The sequence below is a fragment of the Aotus nancymaae genome, unplaced genomic scaffold (genome assembly GCF_030222135.1).
Source record: "Aotus nancymaae isolate 86718 unplaced genomic scaffold, 86718_ANA_hifiasm-v0.15.2.pri h1tg000058l, whole genome shotgun sequence".
Lineage (NCBI taxonomy): Eukaryota > Metazoa > Chordata > Mammalia > Primates > Aotidae > Aotus > Aotus nancymaae.
In genome coordinates this window covers 5709560-5736752 of record NW_026988472.1, presented here as the reverse complement: position 1 = coordinate 5736752, position 27193 = coordinate 5709560, and the positions used below count along the sequence as shown (strand labels likewise).

General features: G+C 41.3%; 1 protein-coding gene and 2 pseudogenes across 2 annotated transcripts in view; 1 reads left to right on the top strand and 2 right to left on the bottom strand.

The window, feature by feature from the left end:
- Positions 1-27193, bottom strand: part of WNK3 (WNK lysine deficient protein kinase 3) — a 176505-nt gene that overhangs the window by 10473 nt on the left and 138839 nt on the right. The window contains exons 21-22 of one of the 2 annotated variants that reach the window (XM_064364322.1): positions 24682-24893; positions 13618-13710 (exon numbers count right to left, since the gene is read on the bottom strand). In XM_064364322.1, coding sequence (XP_064220392.1) covers positions 13618-13710; positions 24682-24893 — 305 coding nt within the window. The remainder of the gene's footprint in view (positions 1-13617; positions 13711-24681; positions 24894-27193) is intronic. The other variant, XM_064364323.1, reaches the window with a different exon arrangement.
- On the top strand, positions 5331-6465 carry LOC105730487 (cyclin-dependent kinase 9-like; annotated as a pseudogene).
- Positions 9504-10834, bottom strand: LOC105730486 (ras GTPase-activating protein-binding protein 2-like; annotated as a pseudogene).

The following is a 27193-nucleotide window of genomic DNA, read 5'->3' as shown; positions in this document are numbered from 1 at the left end:
TTACAATTTGCGTGCCTTAATATCATGCAATTCCACCTACTGAAAATACCCTCTCCACTTCCCTTAATTTCAGTTCTGTCCATTTATCCTTCAGGACCAACTCAAATCCTATCTTCTACGGTAAGCCTTCTCAGACCACTGCCATCATTTATTCCTCTCAACCCACTACAGGTACAATTTACGGTTTCGGGAAGCAATATAGTATGACAGTTAAGAGCCAAGGCTTAGAAATCAGACAGATTTGGATTCTCTCACCTATTAACTGAGATCCAAAAGAAGTTACTTAACCTCACTAACCTGAGTCTCTTCACCTAAAAAAGATAAACGTTGAAAACGGAATAATACAGTAAAAAAGAAACAAAAAAACAAAAAAGGATAAACATTAATATTTATCCACCTTACAGTGCTGTTCTGAGGATTAAGATAATATATGTGATATATACTTTTTTGAGACAGGTTCTGGCTCTGTCACACTCCTGGGCTCAAGCAATCCTCCTACCTCAGCCTCCTGAGTAGCTGTGATTACAAGCGTGTGCCACCATGCCCAACTAATTTTTGTATCTTTTGTAGAGATGGGGTTTCGACATATTGCCCAGGTTGGTCTCAAACTCCTGAGCTCAAGTGATCCGCCTCCCTTGGCTTCCCAAAGTGCGGGGAGTACAGGCATGAGCCACGTGCCCAGCCTAATACATGTGGACTTCCATATGTTCTCTCCTTATCCTTTCTCCAGCAACAATAACAATAACAACAAAACAGCAACAGGTGTACACATTTCTGCCCAGGGAAACCCATTAGAGACTTAGTGACCACAGTTTTCACTGGGGGCCGGCCTCAGAGGCACGTACCAAAATTCCAGACTCTCAGGAGGAAAACATGTGTTCAGCATAAATCACATTATTTGTACCAACAAACCAGGCAAAGTGAACTACTTACCAGTTAGGGAACAGAGGGAAACCAAGTTCCCACATACCAGCCAAGGGCCAATCTTGCCAGCAGGCCTTTCTAAAGATAGTCTCATGCCTGTTATGTTAGCTCTGTTCTGTACAGTTTACCACAATGCTGATATTATAAGTTAACTACACAAATACATTGTGGATACCATTACATTGCAATACCATAATTAGCTGGGTATGGTGGTGTGTGTCTGTAGTCCCAGCTACTTGGGAGGCTGAGGCGGAAGAATCACTTGAACCTGGGAGGCAGAAGTTACAGTGAGCCAAGACCACGCCACTGCACTCCAGCCTGGGTGACAGTGAGACTCTGTCTAAGAAAATGAATAAACGTTGCAATACCATGTATTAGCTCATATTTCCCACAAAACATATATAATTGTGGGCAGGGAAGAAAGAATGGGGACCTCTCTATATATATGTTAAGCAGTGCTTTTTTTTTTGAGATGGAGTCTTGCTTTGTCACCCAGGTTGGAGTGCAGTGGCGCGATCTCGGCTCACTGCAACCTCTGCCTCCTGGATTCAAGCTATCCTCCTGCCTAAGCCTCCCGAGTAGCTGGGATTACAGGTGCCTGCCCCGACACCCGGCTAATTTTTCTATTTTTAGTAGAGACAGGGTTTTGCCATGTTGACCAGGCTGGTCTCGAACTCCTGACCTCAGGTGATCTACCTACCTCGGCCTCCCTAAGTGCTGGGATTACAGGCGTAAGCCACTGCGCCCAGCTAAATACTGCTTCCTAAGATGGGTTTCCTGGTACAATTGTTTTGGGAAATTTTGTATATTATTTCCTTTCTTAGACATTCTCAATTCATATGAGCACATTAAAGGACCTAAGAAATTCTACAGTGGAGAGATTGGTATTTATATTATTTAATACCACATTTTGCATTTGACCATGCAGTACCTATTAACTCCCTGATGACAATTTATGAAATGCTGTGCTAAGGCCAATAAATGTGCCCACCAATCTTGGCCAAATGGGAAAAAGATGAAATGTCAGCAAGTTTTGAAAGAGCACTATTAGAGCTAGAAATATGAAATCACCTGCTCCTGTGAGAGGCATAAAGTAACAAAACTACTGGAAGGTACATGCGGAGCACCCTATCTTTGTGAACTTGGCCTCCATGAGTTATAAAAAGAAAGAGAAAATGAAGGTAATTTAGTTCCTACTTAAGAAGACATGATCGGCTGGGCGCAGTGGCTCACGCCTGTAATCCCAGCACTTTGGGAGGCCGAGGTGGGTGGATCACTTGAGGCCAGGAGTTCGAGATCAGCTTGGCCAACATGGTGAAATGCCGTCTCTTTAAAGAAAAAAAAAAAAGAAGACGACATGATCATTTTTATATTAAGTCTGGTTCAAAGGCCTGGCACAGTGGCTCACCCCATAATCCCAATGACTCTGGAGGCAGAGACGGGAAGATTGCTTGAGGTCGGGAGTTTGAAATCAGCCTGGGCAACATAGCAAGACCCCATCTCTTAAAAAAAAAAAAAAAAAAAAGAAATTTTTTTTTAAAGATTAGCCGGGCATGTTGGTATACACCTATAGTCCTAGCTACTTGGGAGGCTGAGGCAGGAGGACTGCTTGAGCCCAAGAGTTTGAGGTTACTTTGAGTGACTGTATTGTAGCCTGAGTGATAAAGAAATACCCTGTCTCTAAAAAATAAATAAATAATAAAGTCTGGTTTGGAACCCATCTCAATATTTTAATATATAAGTTAATTTAACAGAAGTACAATAATCAGATACTTTTCTTCCTGCCTACTAAAAAAAATAATTTCTGCCTTCCAGCATGACAGAGTGAGGATGTTAAGAAATCTCCCTCAAAAGCAATCCTAAAATTGGACAAAATTCAGTAACAACCATTTTAGCACTCCAGAATTTGTCCTAAGGAATACAATAAAAACAGAAGCATTTATTTGTGGAAACTACTGATCTTGTCAGGTAAGAACTGTGCGATCCATGGTGTTTTTGCACGGGGCTGTTCCCATCACCCCCACCCAGCTCTGTTGCCCAGCAATTCTACCAAAGTGGGGCATGCTGAGAAAACAGTAAGTTTGGCTGCTGCTGCTACCATAGGGGATTCACTTGATTTGGAGCTTTACGAGCAGATACTCCATTAGCCTGAGGTTAACAGGGAGATGTGAGAAGTGAGACAGCCATAGGGACTTGAAAAATTATCCACATAACAGGCTGGGTGCGGTGGCTCACACCTGTAATCCCAGCACTTTGGGAGGCTGAGGCGGGTGGATCACCTGAGGTCAGGAGTTCAAGACCAGCCTGGCCAACATGGTGAAAACCCATCTCTACTAAAAATACAAAAATCAGCCAGGTGTGGTGGTGGGCGCCTGTAATCCCAGCTACTCAAGAGACTGAGGTGGGAGGATCGCTTGAACCCAGGGGGTAGAGGTCGCAGTGAGCCAAGATCACACATTGCACTCCAGCCTGGGCAACAGAGCGAGACTCCATCTCAAAGGAAAAAAAAATTATCCACATATCTTAGCTTGATTGGATGGTTCTCTAACCATAATGTACAAAAAAAGAGATAATGAGAAAAAATCTCCAAACTCTTCAAAATTAAACAACACACTACCAATAATCCATGGATCAAAGAGGAGGTCTCAAATTAGAAAACATTTGGAACTTTAAAAAAAGAAAATGTATCAAAACCCAGGGAATACTGGAGTACACAGAATAAATCGTAATGTCTACAAAGGTTAAAAAAAAATCATTTAGGAGGTCATGGGATCCCAGGATACAATGCATTTGTCAAAATGCTCAGTACTTTAAGGCACAAAGAATGAACCTTAATATACGCAAATTTAAAAAGTCATTTAGGAGGTCAGGGAATCCCAAAAGGGAATGTAGAATTTGACCAAAGAATCTAACCATGTTGAAAATGTACGAAGCAACCTCATATAAGGGGGTAGTGGAACAGATGCTGAACTATATAACTTTGGAAATGAGTGGCACCTGTAATACTGAAGGCAAAAGAAACCGTACATAAGCATTGTATTCTACTTGATAAAGGGGGGTTTCCCACTGGGGTTTGGGTTAAATTTCTGAAACTACAATACTTGTATACTGGAATTAAACAAGTAAATGGCTGGAGGATGGCGGGAGCCAGGTTTCTCACTTCTGGAGTGGGAGGTTGCAGATAAGCAAGTAGATGAGTAGATAAGGGCAGAATGATCCATGTGGTAATGGATTAGAGTTGGAAACATCAGTATGAATGCAAATTTACCTTAATAAAGATACAGATGATTACATATAGAAATATTCATGATTAGGGATATATGTGTGTATATACATTAGTAGACATATGTATAGTTCCTTATCAGCTAAGAGGGCGTAGAAGCAATGATATGATATTTGATAATGATATGATAACGATATCTGAGGGCCTCAAGCACTCAAATCTTGGGTTTCTTTTTTTTTGAAAAAGGGTCTCACTGTCACCCAGGATGGAGAGCAGTAGTGCAATCACTGTTCACTGCAGCCTCGACCTCCCAGGATCAAGCAATCCTCCCACCTCAGTCTCCGGTGTAGCTGGGATTACAGGCATGTGCTACCATGACCGGCTAATTTTATTTTTTGTAGATATGGGGTCTCACTATGTTGCCAGGGCTGGTCTCGAACTCCTAGGCTCAAGTGATCCTGCTGTCTTGGCCTCCCAAAGTGCTGGGATTACAGGTGTGAGCCACCATGCCTGGCCCAAATGTTAATCCGTAGTACAATTCTCCAATAAATGAAATTAGGGTTCCATATGCTTGTGGAAATAACTGTTTCTAGTAGGATAGGAAATATTAGAAGATGCACCTGGAGCATCTTATAGTGCCAGAAAGTAACAAAGTATTCAAAACCAAAATTCTACAAAATAGCTTACTAGTACTGCTCAAAACAGTCAACAAAAATAAGGAAAGCCTGAGAAACTGCCAGGCATGGTGGCTCACGCCTGTAATCCCAGCACTTTGGGAGGCTGAGGTGGGTGGATAACTCGAGGTCAGGAGTTTAAGACCAGCCTGGCCAACATGGTGAAATCCCATCTTAAAAAAATAAAAAAATAAAAAATAAATATAAAAAAAAGAAAGTCTGAGAATCTATTAAAACCAACAGGAGGCTAAGGAAACATGACTAGTAAATATGTGGTATCCAGAATAGGATTCTGGGACAGAAAAAGGATTTAAGGTGAAAACGAAGGAAATCAGAATAAAGTATGGACTTTAACATAATAATAATGTATCAAGATTTGTTAAAAGCGGTTGTCGGCAGAAGTGGCAGGCCCCAGAGGGGCCTGGAACGCGGCGGCGGGACCCGGAGCGGGAGCAGCGGGAGCGGCAGCAGCGGCGGTTGGGGGCAGTGGCAGCGCGCTGGAGGCGGCCATGGCAAAGCAGTATGACTTGGTGGAGTGCCCCTTTTGTGATGAAGTTACCAAATACGAGAAGCTTGCCAAGATCGGCCAAGGCACCTTCGGGGAGGTGTTTAAGGCCAAGCACCGCAAGACCTGCCAGAAGGTGGCTCTGAAGAAGGTGCGGATGGAAAATGAGAAGGAGGGGTTCCCCATTACGGCCTTGCGGGAGATCAAGATCCTCCAGCTTCTAAAACACGAGAATGTGGTCAACTTGATTGAGATTTGTCGAACCAAAGCTTCCCTCTGTAACGGCTGCAAGGGCAGTATATACCTGGTGTTGGACTTCTGTGAGCATGACCTTGCTGGGCTGAGCAATGTTTTGGTCAAGTTCACGCTGTCTGCGATCAAGAGGGTGATACAGATGCTGCTTAACGGCCTCCACTACATCCACAGGAACAAGATCCTGCACAGGGACATGAAGGCTGCTAATGTGCTTATCACTCGTGATGGGGTCCTGAAGCTGGCAGACTTTGGGCTGGCCCGGGCCTTCAGCCTGGCCAAGAACAGCCAGCCCAACCGCTATACCAACCATGTGGTGACACTCTGGTACCGGCCCCCGGAGCTGTTGCTCGGGGAGCGGGACTATGGCCCCCCACTGACCTGGGGGTGCTGGGTGCATCATGGCAGAGATGTGGACCCGCAGTCCCATCATGCAGGACAAAACGGAGCAGCAGCAGCTTGCCCTCATCAGTCAGCTCTGTGGCTCCATCACTCCTGAGATGTGGCCAAACATGGACAAGTATGAGCTGTATGACAAGCTGGAGCTGGTCAAGGGCCAGAAGCGGAAGGTGAAGGACAGGCTGAAGGCCTATGTGTGGGACCCATATGCACTGGACTTCATCGACAAGCTGCTGGTGCTGGACCCTGTCCAGTGCATCGACAGCGACGACGCCCTCAACTACGACTTCTTCTGGTCTGACCCAATGCTGTCCAACCTCAAGGTCATGCTCTCCATCCACCCGATGTCCATGTTTGAGCACCTGACGTCCATGTTTGAGTACCTGGCACCACCGCGCCGGAAGGGCAGCCAGATCACCCAGCAGTCCACCAACGAGAGCCGCAATCCTGCCACCACCAACCAGACAGAGTTCCAGCGCGTCTTCTGAGGGCTGGTGCTTGCCACTAGGGCTGTTGTATTCTGCTCTGTGACTTGCATCGTGGAGATGGTGGGGCATTTGAGTTTCTGTCTCTCATGCATATTTTATTTAATCCCCACCCTGGGCTCTGGGAGCAGCCCGCTGAGTGGACTAGAGTGGAGCATTGGCTGAGAGGTCCGGAGAGCACCAGGGCTCTCCCATTTTGCTCCCTGGCTTTCTGGAAGGTGCCCAGAGGGTCTCCATGGGGTGGGAGGAGGGGATCGCCTACCAGTGACTTTTTCTAAGAGCTCCCAGCATGGTGGAAGAGGGGACAGGTCCCTCACCCATCCACAATCCTATTCTCAGGCTGAGAACCCTGAGTGGCGACAGGGCTAGGCTCAGGAGTGGGCTATTTTTGGCCTCACCCTCAGAAGCACTGGGGCTGGCACAAACTCTTGGTTTCTTCGACAGAAGAATTTTATCATGTTTCTTTTGGTTCTATTGTTTGGAAACATTCCGAGACACATTTTGGTAAGTTAGAATTAAAAATTGAGTTAAAAAAAAAGGCAGTTGTAACAAATGTACCATACTAGTATAAGATGTTAACAGTATGAGAAATGGTGTGGGGCACATGGGAATTATCTGTACCATCTGTAGAATTTTCTTTATAACTATTTGAAAAAATAAAGCTTATTAAAAAAAAAACTTAGGAGATGCAGCTACAGCAGTGGTTACAAGAAAATTTATAGCATTAAATACTTATATTCCAAAAAAGAAAGGTCTCAAATCAATAAACTTCCATCTTAAGAAACTAGTGAGGCTGGGCGCGGTGGCTTAAGCCTGTAAACCCAGCACTTTGGGAGGCCGAGGTAGGTGAATCACAAGGTCAGGAGTTCAAGACCGGCCTGGCCAACATGGTGAAACACTGTCTCTACTAAAAATACAAAAACTTAGCTGGGCGTAGTGGTGGGCGTAAGGTCTGTCTTCACCGAAGACAAAACGGAGAAACTGAGGCCAGCACGAAAATAACCCAATGCAAGGGAATTTATTCAGGCTCCCGGACGATCCGGACAGGAAGGGCTGGAGAAGTCGCGTGGACTCCTCGCAGGCACGGGGTTTTATAGGGAGTGGAGGCATCCGATTGGCTGTGGCCAAGGTGGGTGGGACAAAATGGAGGGGAGTGGGACCCGGATGGAAGGAGGCGTGTCTGAGCTCCCGGCGAGGGGAGGGGGCGTGTCCGAGCTCCCGGCGAGGGGGGAAGGCGTGTCCGACCTCCCGGCAAGGGGAGGAGGCGTGTCCGAACTCTCCACGACGCGGCCAACCTTACAGTGGGTACCTGTAATCCCAGCTACTCGGGAAGCTGAGGCAGGAGAATCGCTTGAACCTCAGAGGCAGGGCCCAGGTGTGAACCTTGGGAAACCAGGCTTAAAAATTAAAAATAAATAAATAAAAACAAATCCAGCAGGGAGGCCAGGTGTGGTGGCTCATACCTGTAACCCCAGAAATTTGGGAGGCTGAGGCAAGAGGATCTCTTGAGGCCAGGAGTTTGAGACCAGCCTGGACAACACAGCAAGACCCCATCTTTACAAAAATTTTAAAAATTAGCCATGTGACTTTGGGAGGCCGAGGCGGGTGGATCACGAGGTCATGAGATCGAGACCATCCTGGTCAACATGGTGAAACCCCGCCTCTACTAAAAATACAAAAAAAAATAGCTGGGCACGGTGGCACGTGCCTGTAATCCCAGCTACTCAGGTGGCTGAGGCAGGAGAATTGCCTGAACCCAGGAGGCGGAGGTTGCGGTGAGCCGAGATCGCGCCATTGCACTCCAGCCTGGGTAACAAGAGTGAAACTCCGTCTCATACAAAAAAAAAAAAAAAAAAAAAAAAAAAAAAAAAATTAGCCATGTGTTGTGGCATACACATGTAGTCCCAGTCACTAGGGAAGCTGAGGTGGGAGGATTGCTTGAGCCCAGGAGTTTGAGGCTGCAGTGACCTAAATCATGCCACTACACTCCTGACTGGGCAATAGAGCAAGACCATTTTTTAATTTTTATTTTAAAGATACTGCAATTTTTATACATTTTGATGATTTTTCAACATTTTGCAGCTGTTTGCCTTTGCAGCACAGCAATTCAGACACAATATAAAATTACCAGTAAGACTGGAATGATATATTAATAGAGGGCACCATCATGCTTATATTATATTACCAGAGAATGAAAACACAATAAAGGCAATTATCACTGTACACAGCTTAAAGGAAAAAGTGGAGTGTGTTGAGCAGCCAGCCATCCGTGTACTGAAGAGGGGCAGGTAGAAAAATCTAAGATATGGAGCTACTAAGTCTGGTCTAATAGTCAAGACCATCGCATTTGAAGTTCTAATTTTTGTTATTTAGTTCGTAACTAAAATGATTTCCTTCTGGAATATACTTGTAGTCTTGTTAAGGTTTATGTGGTCACTGGTCACAGCAAGCACATAAAGTGCCCTCATCATTTCACAAACTATTCTGTACTGGAAAAGGAGATGAAAGATTTTGTCCTTGTTGCCACCTGTCACAGATGTCAATGTTAATGAGTTCAGATTACCCATTCGTGCATTTTGATGAGTGCATAACAAGTTTCTGTTGGTTTATATTTTTGGGGTGAGCCAAGAAAAAAGGCAAGATTCTCCAACTGCACAAATTGCACTATTTGTGTTCCCAACATTAACAGGCAGAAACCGTAACACTTAAAATGTGTAGCAGATTTTTTTTTTTTTTTGACTCAAAGGACCTGAATTCAGTGGGCATGTCCTTTTAAGTTCACTTTGTCGTAGATAGTTTAAGATATGGTCATTTCTCAGTCCCTAATTCTCCAAGGCTAGATTTATAAATTAACAATGTGAATCCCGTTGTGAAACTGGGGAAATAATGTCCACCTCAGTTTAACTGACAACCAAAAGATGCTTTTCACGTCAAAGAAATTATCAAAAAGGCTGTGTCACATTCCAAAGCGAAAAAAAAAAACGAGAATGCAAACACGATGAATATTGTACCACTGCCAAGACTTTGCCTACAGTGGAGCTTCAGCGACGCTGTCCTGTGAAGCAGCCTTCCGTTTGCCCGGTTCCTCTTCCAGAGCCAAGTTTCTGCGCCATGCCACCCCATGGAGGAGGTCCTCTTCCATCATGCTCACACATCATTCCACCACCCACAATTCTACGTGGACCACCAGGACCTTGATCATTGCTCCTAATAACCCTGCAATCATCACCACCACCTCTGGTTTCTCGCTCTTTTGTAGCTCTTGTTTTTTAGTCTTTCACATTTAAACTACTTCCCCTCGAAACATAATCGGTTTTGCAATTAAGATTCTCTGAACTAGTTCAGAGTCATCAAAAACCACAAAACCAAAATTTGGAAGCTTTCCCCCAACACCCTTGGTATTGATATGAAGCTCCACAATGTTTCCAAAACTTATGAAGAATTCTTCCAGTTCATTTTCATCAATATCATGTGGCAAGTTACCAACAAAAAGTTGATGACTATCTGGATAGTGAATTATTCTACGGTTGTCAGAGTCATTCATCTCCTCTGCCTGGTCTCGGTCCTCTAGCGGGGAAAGCAGGTCATTGTCTAGGTCGCTGTTCACGCACAGGAGGTGGCTGGGATTGAACTTCTGGTTTAGCTTCAACTCTTGGCTTTGGTGGTTCTTGTGGCAGAGAAACGGGTTCTGCCGGAGGAGGAGGAGTAGACTTCTCCTCTAATTCTTCTAAATTCTTCTCTTCCACTTGTGGTTTCAGCTCTTCAGTCTTTGTTTCAGATTCTGGCGTAGGTTCAGGTTCATGAGAGGATTCTTCCAAAGGCTGCTCTATGCCATTAGTCACAGGGTGAGCTTCACAGTAACGACTGTTTGCATTTTCTTGCACAGGTTCAGGAGATGGTTGTCTTTCTTCTTGTTCCTCTTCTACTTCATCTTTTTCATCAAGTTCAGGCTCAGAATCACCGAACACTTCCTCTTCATAATGAAACATTTCATTGTGAACATGAAATTTATTTGGAACAGATCCTTTAGGAGCCAGAACAAAGGTTTGCATAAACTTCCTTTCCGGTTTTCCACTGTTAGCAAACCCATGACCTGGACAACTACTCCATCACTCGAGGTTGCATGAGCATCCACGTGATGAATTTTAGTATGACATTCACTGAAGTTCAGAGATAATACTTAGTGGTGTATATCATTTTGGCCATAAACAGCTTCCTGGGGGTTTCCACTAGCATCTACTCTACCATGAACATAGGAAGAATTCATGCCATAAAACCCGTGTAAATATTCTGGAGCTTTATTCAGCAAAGTATAATATTGCCTCACAAACTCCTGCCCTACAAGCAGCGGACTGGGATTCTCCATAACCATTTCTTTGCTGCACAATGTCAAATGCTGGTGTTTAGATCTAGGAATTCCTTTCAGCAGGTTTGAAGAGTAAGAGCTGAGAAATGTGCCCTCCAGTGGCAGCAGAATGAGGGGCATCTAGTACCCTTTTTACCACCAAACAAAGCCCTGTCACGTCAGCAGAAGAAAAACTTCTTTCGACTCAAAAAAATAAGACCTCAGATTTGATAGCTTACAGTAAGTCCCACTTGGCGACAATTAAACACCCTGCAAGTCGAAACACCGACCATGTCTCTTTGAAAAAGAAAATCTAGCAGGGAATTCAATGGCCACACACTGCAGGGAATGTAATATTTGCCCAGGAAAATCACTAAATAATTAGCAACTAGAAAAACAACAACAATCCTTGTGGGGTAGAAGAATCTAATACTAAAGTTGTTTAATGTATTATTTAAAATGTCCAGTTTGCACCACAAAATTAAGAGACATGCAAAGAAACAGAAAAGTATGATATATATGCAGGAAAAAAGGGGAGCCAACAAAAACATCCTGGAGGGGGCCTATATTTTGGATGTAGTAGAAAAAGCTTTTATATCAGCTATTATAAATACAGTTGAACCTTGAACAAAACAGGTTTGAACTGTACAGGTCCACTTATATGTGGATTGTTTTCAACCAAATATGGATCAAAAATATAGTATTCTGGGATGTGAAACCTGCATATATGGAGGGCTGACATTTTGAATACATGTGCATTCCTCGGGGCCGCCTGTGGAACTCGACTGTGTGAATTTTGGCATATGCAGGAGTCCTGGAACCTATCCCCACATATACCAAGGGACAAACTGTATATTCGAACTTAAGGAAATTATGCCTAAAAAGATTTCAGGAAAGTGTGACAATAATATCTCACCAAATAGAGACTAGAGATTGAAGTTGTTTTTAAAAAACAAATTCTGGAGTTTAAAAGTATAATATCTGAAGTGAAAAATTAAATAGAGGGGCCCATTAAGAGATTTAATGGGAAAAAGGAATAATCAGCCAACAAGAAAACAGGTTAATGAAGAAATCCACTCTGAAGAACAGAAAGAAAATTGAATTTAAAAAAAAAATGAAAGAGGCTGGGTGTGGTAGCTATGTCTGTAATCCCAGCACTATGGGAGGCCAAGATGGGCGGATCACTTGAGGTCAGGAGTTCAAGACCAGCCTGGTCAACATGGTAAAACCCTGTCTCTACTAAAAATACAAAAATTAGCCAGGTGTGGTGGCACATGGCTATAATCCCAGCTACCTGGGGGGCTGAGGCATAAGAAGTATGTGAACCCAGGAAGCGGAGGGTGCAATGAGCCAAGATCACATCACTGCACTCCAGCCTGGGTGACAAAGCCAGACTCTGTCTCATAAATAAATAAATAAAAATAAAAAATTTAAAAAGTTAAAAAAAAAATGAAAGAGCCTCATAGACCTGTTGGACATCATCAAGCATGACAAAATATGCATAATAGGAGTTCCAAAAATAGAAGAGAAAGGGGCAGAAAAAAATATCAGAATAAATAATAACTTCAAATTTCCAAAATTGGATGACAGATATTAATCTACACATCCAAGCTCAGTGAACTATAACTAAATTCAATGAGATCCACATCTAGACACTCATAATCAAACTGATGAAAATCAGACAAAAAGAAAATCTTTAAAGAAGACCAAAAAATAGACTTGCCATGTATAAGGGATCTTAATAAAATTAAGAGCTGACTTCTCATCAGAAACCATACAGGCCAAAAGACAATGGGATGACACTGTCAAAGTGTTGAAAGAGTAAGACTACCAAAGAAGAATTCACCTAAATCTTTTAAAAATGAAGGCGACCTGGCCAGGTGTGGTGGCTCACACCTGTAATCCCAACACTTTGGGAGGCTGAAGCAGGCGGATCACTTGAGGTCAGGAATTCGAGACCAGCCTGGCCAACATGGTGGCACCCCATTTCTACTAGAAACTTAAAAATAGCCAGGGATAGTGGCGGGTGCCTGTAATCCCAGTTACTTGGGAGGCTGAGGCAGGAGAATCACTTGAACCCGGGAGGCGGAGGCTGCAGTGAGCCAAGACAGTGCCACTGCACTCCAGCCTTAAGACTCCATCTCCAAAAAGAAAACAAAACAAAAAAAATGTGAAAGAGACCCACACACAACACTGTGCTATAAACTCCTTGAAGAAGGCTAGACATCATGCTCTGCAAGTAGTTGGGGATTGTTACACTTTAAGTAACAGTTTTCTGTAGGTGAATTTTAATCTATAGAAAAAGAAGTGTGTCTTGTGAAAAGTATGCAATAGAGTTAAGAGCACCAAACTGTGCATTGTCTTTTGAGAGCCAACTGTCCAATTGTGAGAGTTCAAAGGTGGACAAAAGCTAGTCTATATACCAGGAGAGAAGTGAATAGGTCAAATACAACTGAGATTTGGAAATAACCAGTTATGACAGTAAAGTAGCCATGCCTCTAGATTTATTCTTTTGTTTACCTATTCTTTATTTCAGAAATCTAATGTTAAGTATCAAAAGCGAAATATTTGTTGTGAAAAAGATGTGAAGAACGGAATATGGCTAATTCTTGGGAACGTGCAATATGAACTTTATGCTTTCAGTGTTCATTCTAATAACTACTTCTTGATGACTACAATACAAAGAATACTAAAAAATCTGAATTTCCACTGAACCAAGCATTTTTAGAATAAGACCTTTCCTGAATATGCCACTGTTTTGACTTCTGCTTTTGTTAAGATTGAAATGGGCCAGGCGCCGTGGCTCATACCTGTAATCCCAGCACTTTGGGAGGCCGAGGCAGGCACATGACTTGAGTTCAGAAGCTGGAGACCAGCCTGGGCAACATAAGGAGACCCCATCTCTATTAAAAAAAAAAACAAAAAACAAATTAGCTGGGCATAGTAGTGTGCGCCTGTATTCTCAGCTACTTGGGAGGCTGAAGTGGGAGGATCACTTGAGCCCAAGAGGTCAAGACTGCAGTGAGCTGTGATGGCACCACTGCACTTCAGCCTGAGCGACAGAGTGAGACCCTGTCTCAAAAACAAAACAAAAAAGACTGGAATGAAATCTTTATTATTTTACATTATTTCCCCAAATCCTAGAAAGTCTAAGTCCAAATCACTTGAGCCCAAGCGGTCAAGACTGCAGTGAGCTGTGATGGTGCCACTGCACTTCAGCCTGAGCGACAGAGTGAGACCCTGTCTCAAAAACAAAACAAAAAAGACTGGAATGAAATCTTTATTATTTTACATTATTTCCCCAAATCCTAGAAATTCTAAGTCCAAAGTTTTGATTTCTTTTATAAGAATGATTTTGCCTTTTCACATCTTTAAGTGTCTTATTGCATAAAATAAAACTTTATTAATAGACTTATTAGGCAAAATATTTTTTTTTTCAATTTTGTATTTTTCAGTATTTTTTCTATCAACTTTATGGCAGAAAAGGAAGCATCTATTTTCATAAAGAGAAGAGTTTTAAATAGCTATCCATTTTAGAGTTCCTATTATAATAGGATTCTACTTGTTGTACGTAATTAAAGAAATTTAACCTGGGCCAGAATAGGAGGTATTAAGAATACCAGATGTTTCTGTGAGCTGGAAGCTGTGACAGCAGTGACACACTTGAACTGGAAATCACCAAAATTTCCTTCTTATTTTCTAGTCATCAAACAAAACACAGGCATGCTTTTTCATATTTTATGGTTTTTAAGTTGAATTATATCAGCCTCTTCAACAGCCTTTGATCCAATTTAAGCTAGTTCTCTATGTCCTTGTTTTTAAAAAACAAATTCCATAAATGGAAAGAAAATTAAAAATAGAAACACTGCTAATAAAAAAACTGGAAATTCATTGCTAGCTGACCTAACTTACAAGAAATATTAAAGTGAGTCCTTCAGGATGAAATAAAAGAATGCTAGACAGTAACTCAAATCCACATGAAGAAATAAAACACACTGCTGAAGAGAACTACATAGGTAAGTATAATATTCAATATAAATGTACTTTATATTTACAACTTTTTACTTCTCCTATCTGGTTTCAAAGTCAACTGCATAAAGCAATAACGATAAAATTGTGTCAATGAGCTTATAACATGTAAAGATGTAATGTGTATAACAATAATAGTACAAAGAAGTTGTGAGGGAATATGTGTGTGTGTATATCACACACATACAGAGAAATATTTTGTGTACCACTGAAGCTAAGTTAGTATTAAACTGAACTAGAGGCCAAGCAAGGTGGCTTATGCCTATAATCCCAGCATTTTGGGAGGCTGAGGTGGGTGGATCACCTGAGGCCAGGAGTTCAAGACCAGCCTGGCAAACATGGTGAAACCCCATCTCTACTAAAAATTCAAAAAAAATCCCAGCTACTCAGAAGGCTGAGGCAGGAGAATCACTTGAACCCAGAAGCAGAGGTTGCAGTGAGTCAAGATCATGCCATTGAACTCGAGCTTGGGCAATAGAGCAAGACCCCATCTCAAAAAAAAAAACATGACCAGGTGCAGTGGTTCATTCCTGTAATCCCAGCACTTTGGGAGGCTGAGGCAGATGGATCACCTGAGGTGTTCGAGACCAGCCTGGCTAACAAGGTGAAACCTTGTCTCTACTAAAAATACAAAAATTAGCTGCACATGGTGGCGGGTGCCTGTAATCCCAGCTACTCGGGAGGCTGAGGCAGGAGAATCGCTTGAACCTGGGAGGCGGAGGTTGCAGTGAGCCAAGGTCGCACCATTGCACTCCAGCTTGGGTGATAAGAGCAAAACTCCATCTGAAAAACAAGCAAACAAACACCCAAAAACAAAAAACAAAACCTAGAAAAAAACTGAACTAGATTGCTTTTAAATTAAGAACCTCATTGTAGATACCACAAGAAAAGAACTAAAAAATATAATATAAGAAAAGAATAATATAGGGCCAGGTACTTCACTCACACCTGTAATCCAGCAATTTGGGAGGCTGAGTAGGAGGATCGCTTAAGCCCAGGAATTCGAGGCCAGCCTGGACAATACAGTGAAAGCCTGTATTGAAAAAAAATTTTTTTTAATTAGCTGGGCATGGTAGCATGTGCCTGTGGTCCCGGCTACTCAAGAGGCTGATGTGGGAGGTTGAGGTTGTAGTGAGCTGTGTGATCACACCACTGCACTCCAGCCTGGGTGACAGGGTGAGACCCTGTCTCAAAAAGAAGAAAAATGATAAGTATAATATAATAGGTTGGGCGCAGTGGCTCACGCCTGTAATCCCAGCACTCTGGGAGGCTGAGGTGGGTGGATCACCTGAAGTCAGGAGTTTGAAACCAACCTGGCCAATGTGGGAAAACCCCTTCTCTACTAAAAATACAAAAATTAGCCGGGTGGGGGATGGGGAGTCAGGGAGAGAGAGCATGGGGAGAAATGCCACATATAGGTGAAGGGGAGGAAGGCAGCAAATCACACTGCCACGTATGCACCTATGCAACCATCTTGCACGTTCTCCACATGTACCCCAAAACCTAAAATGCAATAAAAAAAAAATTAGCTGGGTATGGTGGCATGCACCTGTAGTCCCAGCTGCTCAGGAGGCTGAGGCAGAAGAATTGCTTGAACCTGGGATATGGAGGCTGCAGTGAGCCAAGATCACACCACTGCACTCTAGCCTAGGCGATAGAGCGAGACTTCATCTAAAAAAAAAAAGTATAGTATAATAATACATATAAAGAAACAATGGAATGTAAATGTTACGTTGGAAAACATCTAACATAAAAGAAGGCAGGAATACTGAGAGTCAGAGGATGAGGAAAAAAAGAAAAAAACTGAAAATATATAGAAAACAAAGGACAAAATGACAAGCATAAATCCTACCTTACATTAAATGGAAATGGTTTAAATGACAGAGATTGACAGAATAAAAAACATGATCTAACTGTACATGATGATAACAATAAACACAATTCTGATTTAAAGACACAAATATATTCCAAGTAAAAGAATTTAAAAAGATATGGCATGCAAGCAGTAACCAAAAGAAAGCTAGATTGTTATACTAATATCAGAAATAATCTCTCCTCTAGCCATCCAAAATGCCAAAAGGAATGAAGGCTAAGTGGAAGAAGATAGCCCCCTCTCCTGCTATTGTGAAGAAGCAGGAGGCCAAGAAGCTGATGAATCCCATTTGAGAAAAGGCCTAAGAATTTTAGCACCAGACAGGACATCTAGCCCTAAAGGGACCTCACCCACTTTGTCAAATGGCCCTGCTATATCAAGTTGCAGCGGCAAGAAGCTATCTATCTTCTATAAGTGGCTGAAAGTGCCTCCTGCAAATAACCCAGGCCTTGGACTGCCAAATAGCTACACAACTGCTTAAGCTGGCCTGTAAGTACAGACCAGAGACAAAGCAAGAGAAGAAGCAGAGATCATTGGCCCAGACTGAGAAGAAAGTTGCCAGAAGGATGTCTCCATTAAGAGGCCTTCGAGCAGGGGTTAACACTGTTACCACCTTGGTGGAGAACAAGAAAGCTCAGCTGGTGATGACTGCACATGACATAGATCTCATAGAGCTAGCTGTCTTCCTGTCTGCCCTGCATCATAAAATACAAAGGGAAGAGAAGACTGGGATGCCTAGCCCACGGGAAGACTTGCACCACTGTCACCTCCATACAGGTTAACTTGGCAGACAAAGGAGCTTTGGCTAAGCTGGTGGAAGCTATGAGAACCAATGACAATGACAGACAGGATGAGATCCACTGTCACTTGGGAGGCAGTATCCTGGGTCCAAAATCTCTGGTTCACATTGCCAAGCTGGAAAAGGCAAAGGCTTAAGAATTTGCCATTAAGCTGGGCTAAATGTAGACTGTTGAGTTTTCCGGAGAAATAATAATAATTCTCCTTCAGCCAAAGAAAAAGAAATATAAACTAATCAAGAAGACATGACAATTATAAACACATGTGCAACTAACAACTGAGTTCCAAAATACACAAAGCAAAATTGACAAAATTGAAGGGAGAAATTCAACAATGGTCAGAGACTTCTATAACCCACTTTTAATAAGTGATAGAACTAGGCAGATGATCAACAGAGAAACAGAAAACTTGAACAGCCCTGTAAACCAATGAGGTCTAACAGACATATATGGAACATTCCACCCAACAACAGCAGAATACACACTTTTCTTAAGCATACATGAGTTCAAGACGAGCCTGGGCAACATAGGGAGACCTTGTTTCTAAAACAAATTTAAAAAAATAGCAAGTGGCATGTGCCTGTAGTCCCAGCTACTTGGGAGTTGGAGGCAGAAGGATCACTTGAGTCAGACCAGGGGGTTGGGGCTGCAGTGAACCATGATCACACCACTACACTCAACCCTGCACAACAGAGTAAGACCTTATCTCAAAATAATAATAATAATAATAATAATAAAGTGTAAGACTTGTACACTAAAAACTAAAAATGATTGTTAAAAGAGATTTAAAGACAACCTGGCTGGGCATGGTGGCTCATGCCTGTAATCCCAGCACTCTGGGAGGATGAGGCGGGTGGATCACATGAGTCCAGTAGTTCAAGACTAGCCTGGCCAACATGGTGAAACTCTGTCTCTACTAAGAATATAAAAATTAGCTAGGCATGGTGGTACATGTCTGTAATCCCAGTTACTCAGGATACTAATGTTATGGAACATCTTTTCATGTATTTATCAGTCATTCATATATCTTCTTTAGAAAAATGCCTATTTGAATCTTTTGCCCATTTTTAAATTGGATTTTTAAATCTTTTATTGTTGAGTTGTTGAACCGCTATGCCCTGCTGGTAGGACTGTAAAATGGTGCAGCTACTTTGGAAAAAAAGTCCAGTAATTCCTGAAAAAATTAAACGTAGAGTTCCCATGTCATCCAGCAATTCCACTCCTACATATCTATCCAACAGAAATGAAAACATATGTCCACATACAAACTTAAACACAACTGTTCATAGCAGCATTATTTGTAATAGCAAAAAAATAGAAAACAACACAAATGTCCAACCACTGATGAATAAATGGAGTATTATTTTGCAATAAAAATAAATGAAGTACCAATACGTACTGCAACATGGTTAAACGGTAAATACTATGCTAAGTGAAAAAAGTCACAAAAGACCACATAATGTGTGATTCCATTTACATAAACTGTTCAGATTAGGCAAATATTTTATTTTATTTTATTTATTTTATTGAGACAGAGTCTTGCTCTGTTACCCAGGCTGGAGTACAGTGGCATGATCTTGGCTCACTGCAACCTTCGCCTTCCAGGTTCAAGCAATTCTCCTGCCTCCACCTCCCTAGTAGCTGGGATTACAGGCACATGCCACCATGCCCGACTAATTTTTGTATTTTTAGTAGAGACAGGGTTTTGCCATGTTGGCAAGGCTGCTTTTGAACTCCTGACCTCAGGGGATCTGCCCGCCTTGGCCTCCCACAGTGCTGGGATTATAGGTATGAGCCACTGCACCCGGCCATTTTTTAATTTTTTTGAGACAGGTCTTGCTGTGTTGCCCAGGCTGGAGTGTAATGGCATGAACATGGCTCACTGCAGACTCAATCTCCTAGGCTCAAGCAATCCTTCTGTCTCAGCCTCCTGAGTAGCTGGGACTACTGGTGTGCACTCCTATGCCTGGCTAATTTTTTTTAATAGAGATGGGGGTCTCACTTTGTTGCCCAAGCTGGTCTCAAACTCCTGGGCTCAAGCAATCCTCCTGCCTGGGCCTCCCAAAAAATAGTAGGCAAATCTATAGAGACAAAAAATACTTTAATGATTGATAAGGCTGGAAGATGGGGGAAGTGGGAATAAATAGGGGAGCTACTACTCATGGAAATGGAGTTTCTTTTTGAGGTGATGTAAGTATTCTAATGGATAAAAATACATTTTAATGTTATACAGCAATAAAAAATAAAGTACTGATACATGTTATAAAATGTTTGACTCCCAAAAATATTATAAGTAAAAGAAGTCAGTCATGAAACCACATATTGTGTGACTGTACTGATACGAAATGTTTTAGCATAGGCAAATCTATAGAAACAGAAAACAGATTTGTGGTTGCCTGGGGCCTGTGGTTGGGTGTTTGGGGTGGAGGAGCTACAATGAGGGCTGACTGTGAAAATGTACATTTTTTTTGTGGAATGTTGAAAATATTCCAAAATCAAATTCTGGTAATAGCTGCACAAGTCTGTAAATTGTGTAAGTTAAATGGGTGAATGTTATGATATGTGAAATATATCTCAATAAAACTATAATTTTTTTTAAAAAAATTAAAAGTAAAGAAGCAAAAGAAATACTTTCCAACTCATTTATAAGGTAGCTTTTCCCTGATACCAAACCAGAAAAAGATAATATCAAAAATTTTAAAATATAAAACAAAAGGACGAAAACTGTAAACCAATATACTTCTTGAACTTAATACAGGGCATCTACAAAAAACTTACAGTTAACATAATTTATGGTAAAAGAAGGCTTTCCCCTTGGAAGAATAAGAAGAAGGCAAGGATGTCCAATATAAAGTTTCAGCTAGTACAATAATAAGAAATAAAAGGCATAAAGGTTGAAAAGGGAGAAACAAGTAAGTCTATATTCACAGATGACATAACTGCCTACACATAAAATCCCAAAGAATCTATAAGAAAACTTCTAGATTAAATACATTTAGCAAAATCTTCAGCTATAAGGTCAATATACAAAAATTAATCATATTTCTCTAGCAATGTATGATTGGAAACCCTGTAGAAATAAAATAAATCCTTAGGTATAAATAAAACAAAATACATACAGTATTTGTAAGCTGAAAACTATAAAAAGCACATAAAACATATCTAAGAAGACCTGGAGAAATAAACTGTACACCAAACCCCCATGATACGCACTGTACCTATATAACAAACCTGTACATGTACCCCTGAGCCTAAAATAAACATTTAAAAAAAAAGACAAAAAAATGGAGAGACATCCTATGTTTATTGATTGGAAGAGTCAACAGAGTAAAAAGATCAACTCTCCCCAAATTGATATATAGATTTAACATAATTCCAATCAAAATCACAGCAGGATTTGTTTAGATATAGTCAAGCTGATTCTAAAATCTGTATGAAAAGGAAGAGGAAGTAGAGTAGCTAAAACAATTTTGAAAAAAGAATAAAGTCGCAGGAAACATAATACCTAATTTAAACGATACTAATTTTAAAAGCTGCTATAAAACTACAATAATCAAAATAGTGTAGTATTGGTGAAAGAACAGACATATGGATTAATTGGAACAGAATAAAGAGTCCAGAAATAGATTCACACATATATGGCTAATTGACTTTTCACAAAGGTACAAAAGCTATTCAATGGAGAAAGGACGATCTCTTCAACAAATGGTAATAATCGAATAACCATATGCAAAAAAGAACCTCACCCAAAACCTCATACCTTATACAAAAAGTAATTTAAAATGTGTCATAAATCTAACTGTAAACATAAAACTATAAAACTTTCAGGAGAAAACATAGAGGAAAATTTTTGTGGCCTGTGTTTAGCCAGAGTTCTTAAATATTACACCAAAATCATAATTTTTTAAATTTGATAAAGTATATTTTATTAAAATGATAAACTTTTGCTCTGCCAATACAGTGTTAAGAGAATGAAAAGACAAGCTACAGACTCGAAGAATATATTCGTAAATCACATGTCCTGCAAAGAATTTTTATCAAAAATATAGAAAAAACTCTCAAAAATCAACCACATGTAAACAACCTAATTTTCTAAAATGACAAAAATTGTTGCCTTTGGGATAAATTGAGTAAAGGGTACACAGGATCCCTCTGTATTATTTAACTGCATGTAAACTGACAATTATCTCAATGAAAATTTCATTTAAAAATAAAACAAGATACAAAAAAAACAGCAAAAGACTTGAACAAACACTTTACCACAGAGAATATACGGATCACAAATAAGCACAAGAAAAAAATGCTCAACATCACTAACCATTAGGGGAATGAAAATTATAATAAAATAACCATATTATATCACTATATACCTATTAGACTGGCTAAAAAAGAACACTAGTTATCAAGTGCTGAAGAGCATGCAGAGAAACTGGAAGTCTCACAATTGCTGATGGAATGTAAAATGATACAGCTGCTTGAAAAAATGGTTTGTTAGTTTTTAAAATATGTTAAATACGCGTACCATATGACGCAGCAATCTCATTTCTGGGTATTTTATCCAAGCGATCTGAAAACTTGTGTTCACCCACAAAGCTGTATGTGACTATTTATGGGAGCTTTATTTGTAAAACCCCAAACTGGAAACAACCCAAATGTCCTCCAACAGGAGAATGGATAAACAAACTGTGGTACATACATGATAACACAAAATAAGTTGAGGAATCCCAAAGACAGTCTTGAGAGACATGTTTCTACCATGAGATCATATTTCTCTGGCCATGGTTATTTAGAAACAGGTGGACATCTGACTGCAGAACAGCCCAAATACAGGCCAGGCAATGGGCTCTGACCCATTTTTTGGCATGAAAAAGATGCGCAGGGACAGTCAAATTTTCTGTCCCTGGAATCTGACAAAGGTCAGTTTAATAAAGACCTGAAAGTGAAAGAATGTTTTGGGATCACAAGAAACCAAAGTTATCTAAAAGCCAGTTTTGGGAAAGCACAAACTATGCATAAAAAGAAGCCATTAGGGAATGAAACAGAATAAAATAAAGTATAGCTATTAGTGGTACTGCATCAGACTGAAGGTTCATGTACTTCTGCTATTAAATCCCGAGAGCTGCCTTCAATCTAGGTCTACCCTTTAGTTCTGTCTTTACAAGATCATCCAAGTACAGTTCCCATTCTTGAGTTCTGTATTAGTTGTCTATTGTTGTTATAACTAATTACCACAAACTTAGTGGCTTCAAACAACACAAATTGATCTCACAGTTCTCTAGGTTACAAGTCCAACATGAGCCTCACTGGCCTAAAATCAAGATGTTGCCAGGGCTGTGTTCCTTCTGAAGGCTATATGAGAGAGCTGTTTCCTGGCCTTTCCAGCTTCCAGAAGTTGCCTGCATTCCTTGGCACTCTTGTTCCATCTTCAAAGCCAGCAATACTGTACCTTTCTGACACTGTTTCCCTTTTCTCTGACTTTCTCTTCTGTGTTTCTTCTCTTTTACTTTTAAGGATCCTGGTATAATGTAATCATTGGACCTACCTGGATAATCCAGGATAATCTCTCTATCTTAGAGTCAGCAGATTAGCAACTTTAATCCCATCCTGAAAGCTTAATTCTCCTTTGCCATATATCCTAACATAGTCACAAGTTTCAGGGATTTGCACATGGACATTTTAGGGGGGACATTATTCTGCCTACCACAAGTTCTACTAGGATTTCACATATGTCCTTACAATGCATCTTTAACCCCCACCTTGACTATGCGCATATAACCAAAGAGGCCTGATCTGATTAACAACTTCTTTATTAGTTAAGTAAAGATTGATGCTCTTTTTTTCAAAGTTAAAGAAGTATATTTTACTAATATTCTTATAACTAATAAAGATTGGCCAGGCGTGGTAGCACACGCCTGTAATCCCAGTACTTTGGGAGGCCAAGGCGGGTGAATCATGAGGTCAGGAGTTCAAGACCAATCTGGCCAACATGGTAAAACTCCATCTCTACGAAAAATACAAAATTAGCTGGGTGTGGTGGTGGGCACCTATAATCCCAGATACCTGGGAAGCTGAGGCAGGAGAATAGCTTGAACCCAGGAGGTGGAGGTTGCAGTGAGCCGAGATCATGCCATTGCATTCCAGTCTGGGTGAGAAGAGCAAGACTCCATCTCAAAAAATAAATACAAGCGATTCTCCTGCCTCAGCCTCCCAAGTAGTTGGGATTATAGGCATGCACCACCATCCCCAGCTAATTTTGTAATTTTGGTAGAGACGGGGTTTCACCATGTTGGTCAAGCTGGTCTCAAACTCCTGACCTCAGGTGATCCACCCGCCTTGGCCTCTCAAAGTGCTGAGATTACAGCCATGAGACACCACGCCCAGCCGGAGCATGAGTGTGTATGAGAGAGAGAGAGAGAGGGAGTGGGGGAGAGGGGGAGAGAGAGAGAGAGAGAGAGAGAGAGAGTGTGTGTGTGTGTGTGTGGTGTGTGTGTGTGTGTATATATATATATATATTTTTTTTTTGAGACAGAGTTTTGCTCTTGTCACCCAGGCTGGAGTGCAATGGTGCAATCTAAGGCTCACTGCAACCTCCCCCTCCTGGGTTCAAGTGATTCTCCCACCTCAGCTTCCAGAGTAGCTGGGATTACAGGCACCTGCCACCACGCCCAGGCAATTTTTATATTTTTAGTAGAGATGGAGTTTCGTCATGTTAGCCAGGCTGGTCTTGAACTCCTGACCTCAGGCAATCCGCCCGCCTCAGCCTCCCAAATTGCTGGGATTACAGACGTGAGCCACCGTGCCCAACCAAGTATATTTTTAAGATTATCCTGTTATGTACAAACTCTCCAACAAAATCTAAATGCTAGACCAGAAGTTCCCATTGACTGATAACATTTCAAAAATTATTGTGGGGATTGGTATTGGGCTTCCAGCTGCTTGTTTTTCAAATAAAAGCATAAACCACACTCAGCTTCTCTCCACAATCTACCAAGTATCCTAATCGTTATTATATAAAAGGACATTTAATACCAAAAACATAAAAAAGATTCTCAGAATAATATGTATTTCTTTAAATTATTGTAGCCTAATTAAAAACAAATAGTATTATAATAATTTTTCTAATTTTGCTGATCTTGGACTAGGTTTTTAAAGAATTACTTTTATGAGTGATTTACCTGTAGCAACTATGCCATTGTCCACATGAGTCAAGGACTGGGGGCGGCTTCGAAGTTTGCTTTTGAAAGATCTTGGTCGACGTGGTGATGCAGGTGGCAAAGGAATCTCTGTAGATTGGGTTTTGCTATCTTTAATTGAGCGAAGGCGTTCATAGAGTTCCTGCAGCTCCTTATTCTGCTGGGTTTGAAGATTTACCACCTCCTGAATGTGTCTGAATGAAAATCATGCAGAAAGCATTTTAATGACACTGGCTCCATAAAGATGAGCCAAGAAACCCTATGCTAGTATAAGTAAAGTTTAACAAGGAATTTAGATTAAGAATAGGGAAATGCAGACTGGGCACAATGGCTTACGTCCATAATCCCAGCACTCTGGGAAACCAAGGCAGGAGTACTGCTTGAGGCCAGAAGTTCAAGACAAGCCTGGGTAACAGAGGGGGACCTTCTCTCTTTAAAAAAAAAAAAAAATAGAAAATTAGCTGGGCATGGTAGTGCATGCCTGTAGACCCAGATACTCAAAAGGCTGAGGCAGGAGGATCACTTGAGCCCAGGAATTCAAGACTGCAGTGAGCCAAGATCACAACACTGTACTTTAGACTGAGTAACAGAGAGAGACCCTATCTCAAAAAAGAAAGAAGAAAGAAAAGAAAAGAAAAAAGGAGGGAGGGAGGGATGGGGAAATAGAGTATTTCCACAATTTCAGGAGGGGAAGTGGGAAATACCTTACTAAGCATGACATTAAACTATAATAATCACTCATGAAGAAAAAGATTAACAAATTTCTAAAATTGAAATACAGTGAAAGTCAGTAAAACAAAATATAAAGTCAAATAGTATTAATAATATTAACATTTTTTGCTAGGTGCAGTGGCTCACGCCTGTAATCCCAGCACTTTGGGAGGCTAAGGCAGGAGGATTGCTTAAGCCCAGGAGTTTGATACCAGCCTAGACAACATAGTGAGACCCTGTCTCTATGAAAAATAAAAAAAAAATCAGCCAGGTATGGTGGCATGTGCCTGTAGTACAAGCACCTCAGGATGCTGAGGCAGGTAGATCTCTTGAGCCAGAGGTCGAGGCTTCAGTGAGCAATGACAGCACCACTGCACTCCAGCCTGGGCAACAGAGCAAGACCTCATCTCAATAATAATTTAATAGTAATAAAAGAATAAATAAAAATCAGTGAAGAAACCATAATGCTAAAAGAACACTGAAGGCAGAATAAATTATCTTTTAAGATCCCTTCTAGGCTAGGCATGGTGTCTCATGCCTGTAATCCCAGCACTCTGGGAAGCTGAGGCAGCACTCTGGGAGGCTGAGACAGGAGGATGGCCTGAGGCTGAGTCTGAGATCAGTCTGGGCAACACAGGGAGACCTCATCTCTACAAAAAATTTAAATATTAGCTGGATGTGTTACATGTCTGTAGTCCCAGATACTTGGGAGGCTGAGGTGGGAGGATGGCTTGAGCCCAGAAGGTAGAGGCTACAGTAAGCCACGATTGCACCACTGTGCTGCAGCCTGGGCAACACAGCAAGACTCTGTCCCAAAATAAAAGATCCTTTCCAAGCCAGGTGCGGCAGCTCACACCTGTAATTCCAGCACTTTGGGAGGCCAAGGTGGGCAGATCACCTGAGGTCAGGAGACCAGCCTAGTCAACATGGAAAAACCCCATCTCTACTAAAAATAAAAAAAACAAGCCAAGCATGGTGGTGCACACCTGTAGTCCCATCTACTCAGGCAGTTGAGGCACGAGAATCACTTGAACCCAGGAGGCAGAGACTGCAGTAAGCCCAGATCATATCACTGTACTCCAGCCTGAGCAACAAAGCAAGACTCTGCCTCAAAAAAAGAAAAAAAAAGAGGAGGCCAGGCGCGGGGGCTCACACCTGTAATCTCAGTCCTTTGGGAGGCTGAGGCAGGATCACGAGGTCAGGAGTTCAAGACCAGCCTGGCCAAGATGGTGAAACCCGGCTCTACTAAAAATACGAAAAAAAAAAAAAATTTAGCCGGGCGTGGTGGCGGGTGCCTGTAATCCCAGCTACTCAGGAGGTTGAGGCAGAGAACTGCTTGAACCAGGGAGGCGGAGGTTGCAGTGAGCTGAGATTGCACCACTGTACTCCAGCCTGGGCGACAGAGTGAGACAACTCAAAAAAAAAAAAAAAGATTCTTTCCAGGTCTTGGAGGTTATGAGAATCCATGTCTCACAATCAAAATAAAGTACATATTCATAACCAGCCAGCTACAAAAACTTAGCCAGCTACAAAAGTTACCAGTCATTTGACGATGGTTTAAAAGAACCATTAAAAATAGCAATAGAATACTGATATCACAAATGTGAAACTGCTTTAATAACTTTTATTATAAAAAGTATCAGCGTACATATACTGCATAGTACTTAATATATAAGTTGACATATACATAATGTAATGCCAAGCCTGTATGTATATTTTAAAGTGGAATATCAGCCTTCTGGTGATGAATATTTAAAGTATATATTCACAATTTTCTTGCAAG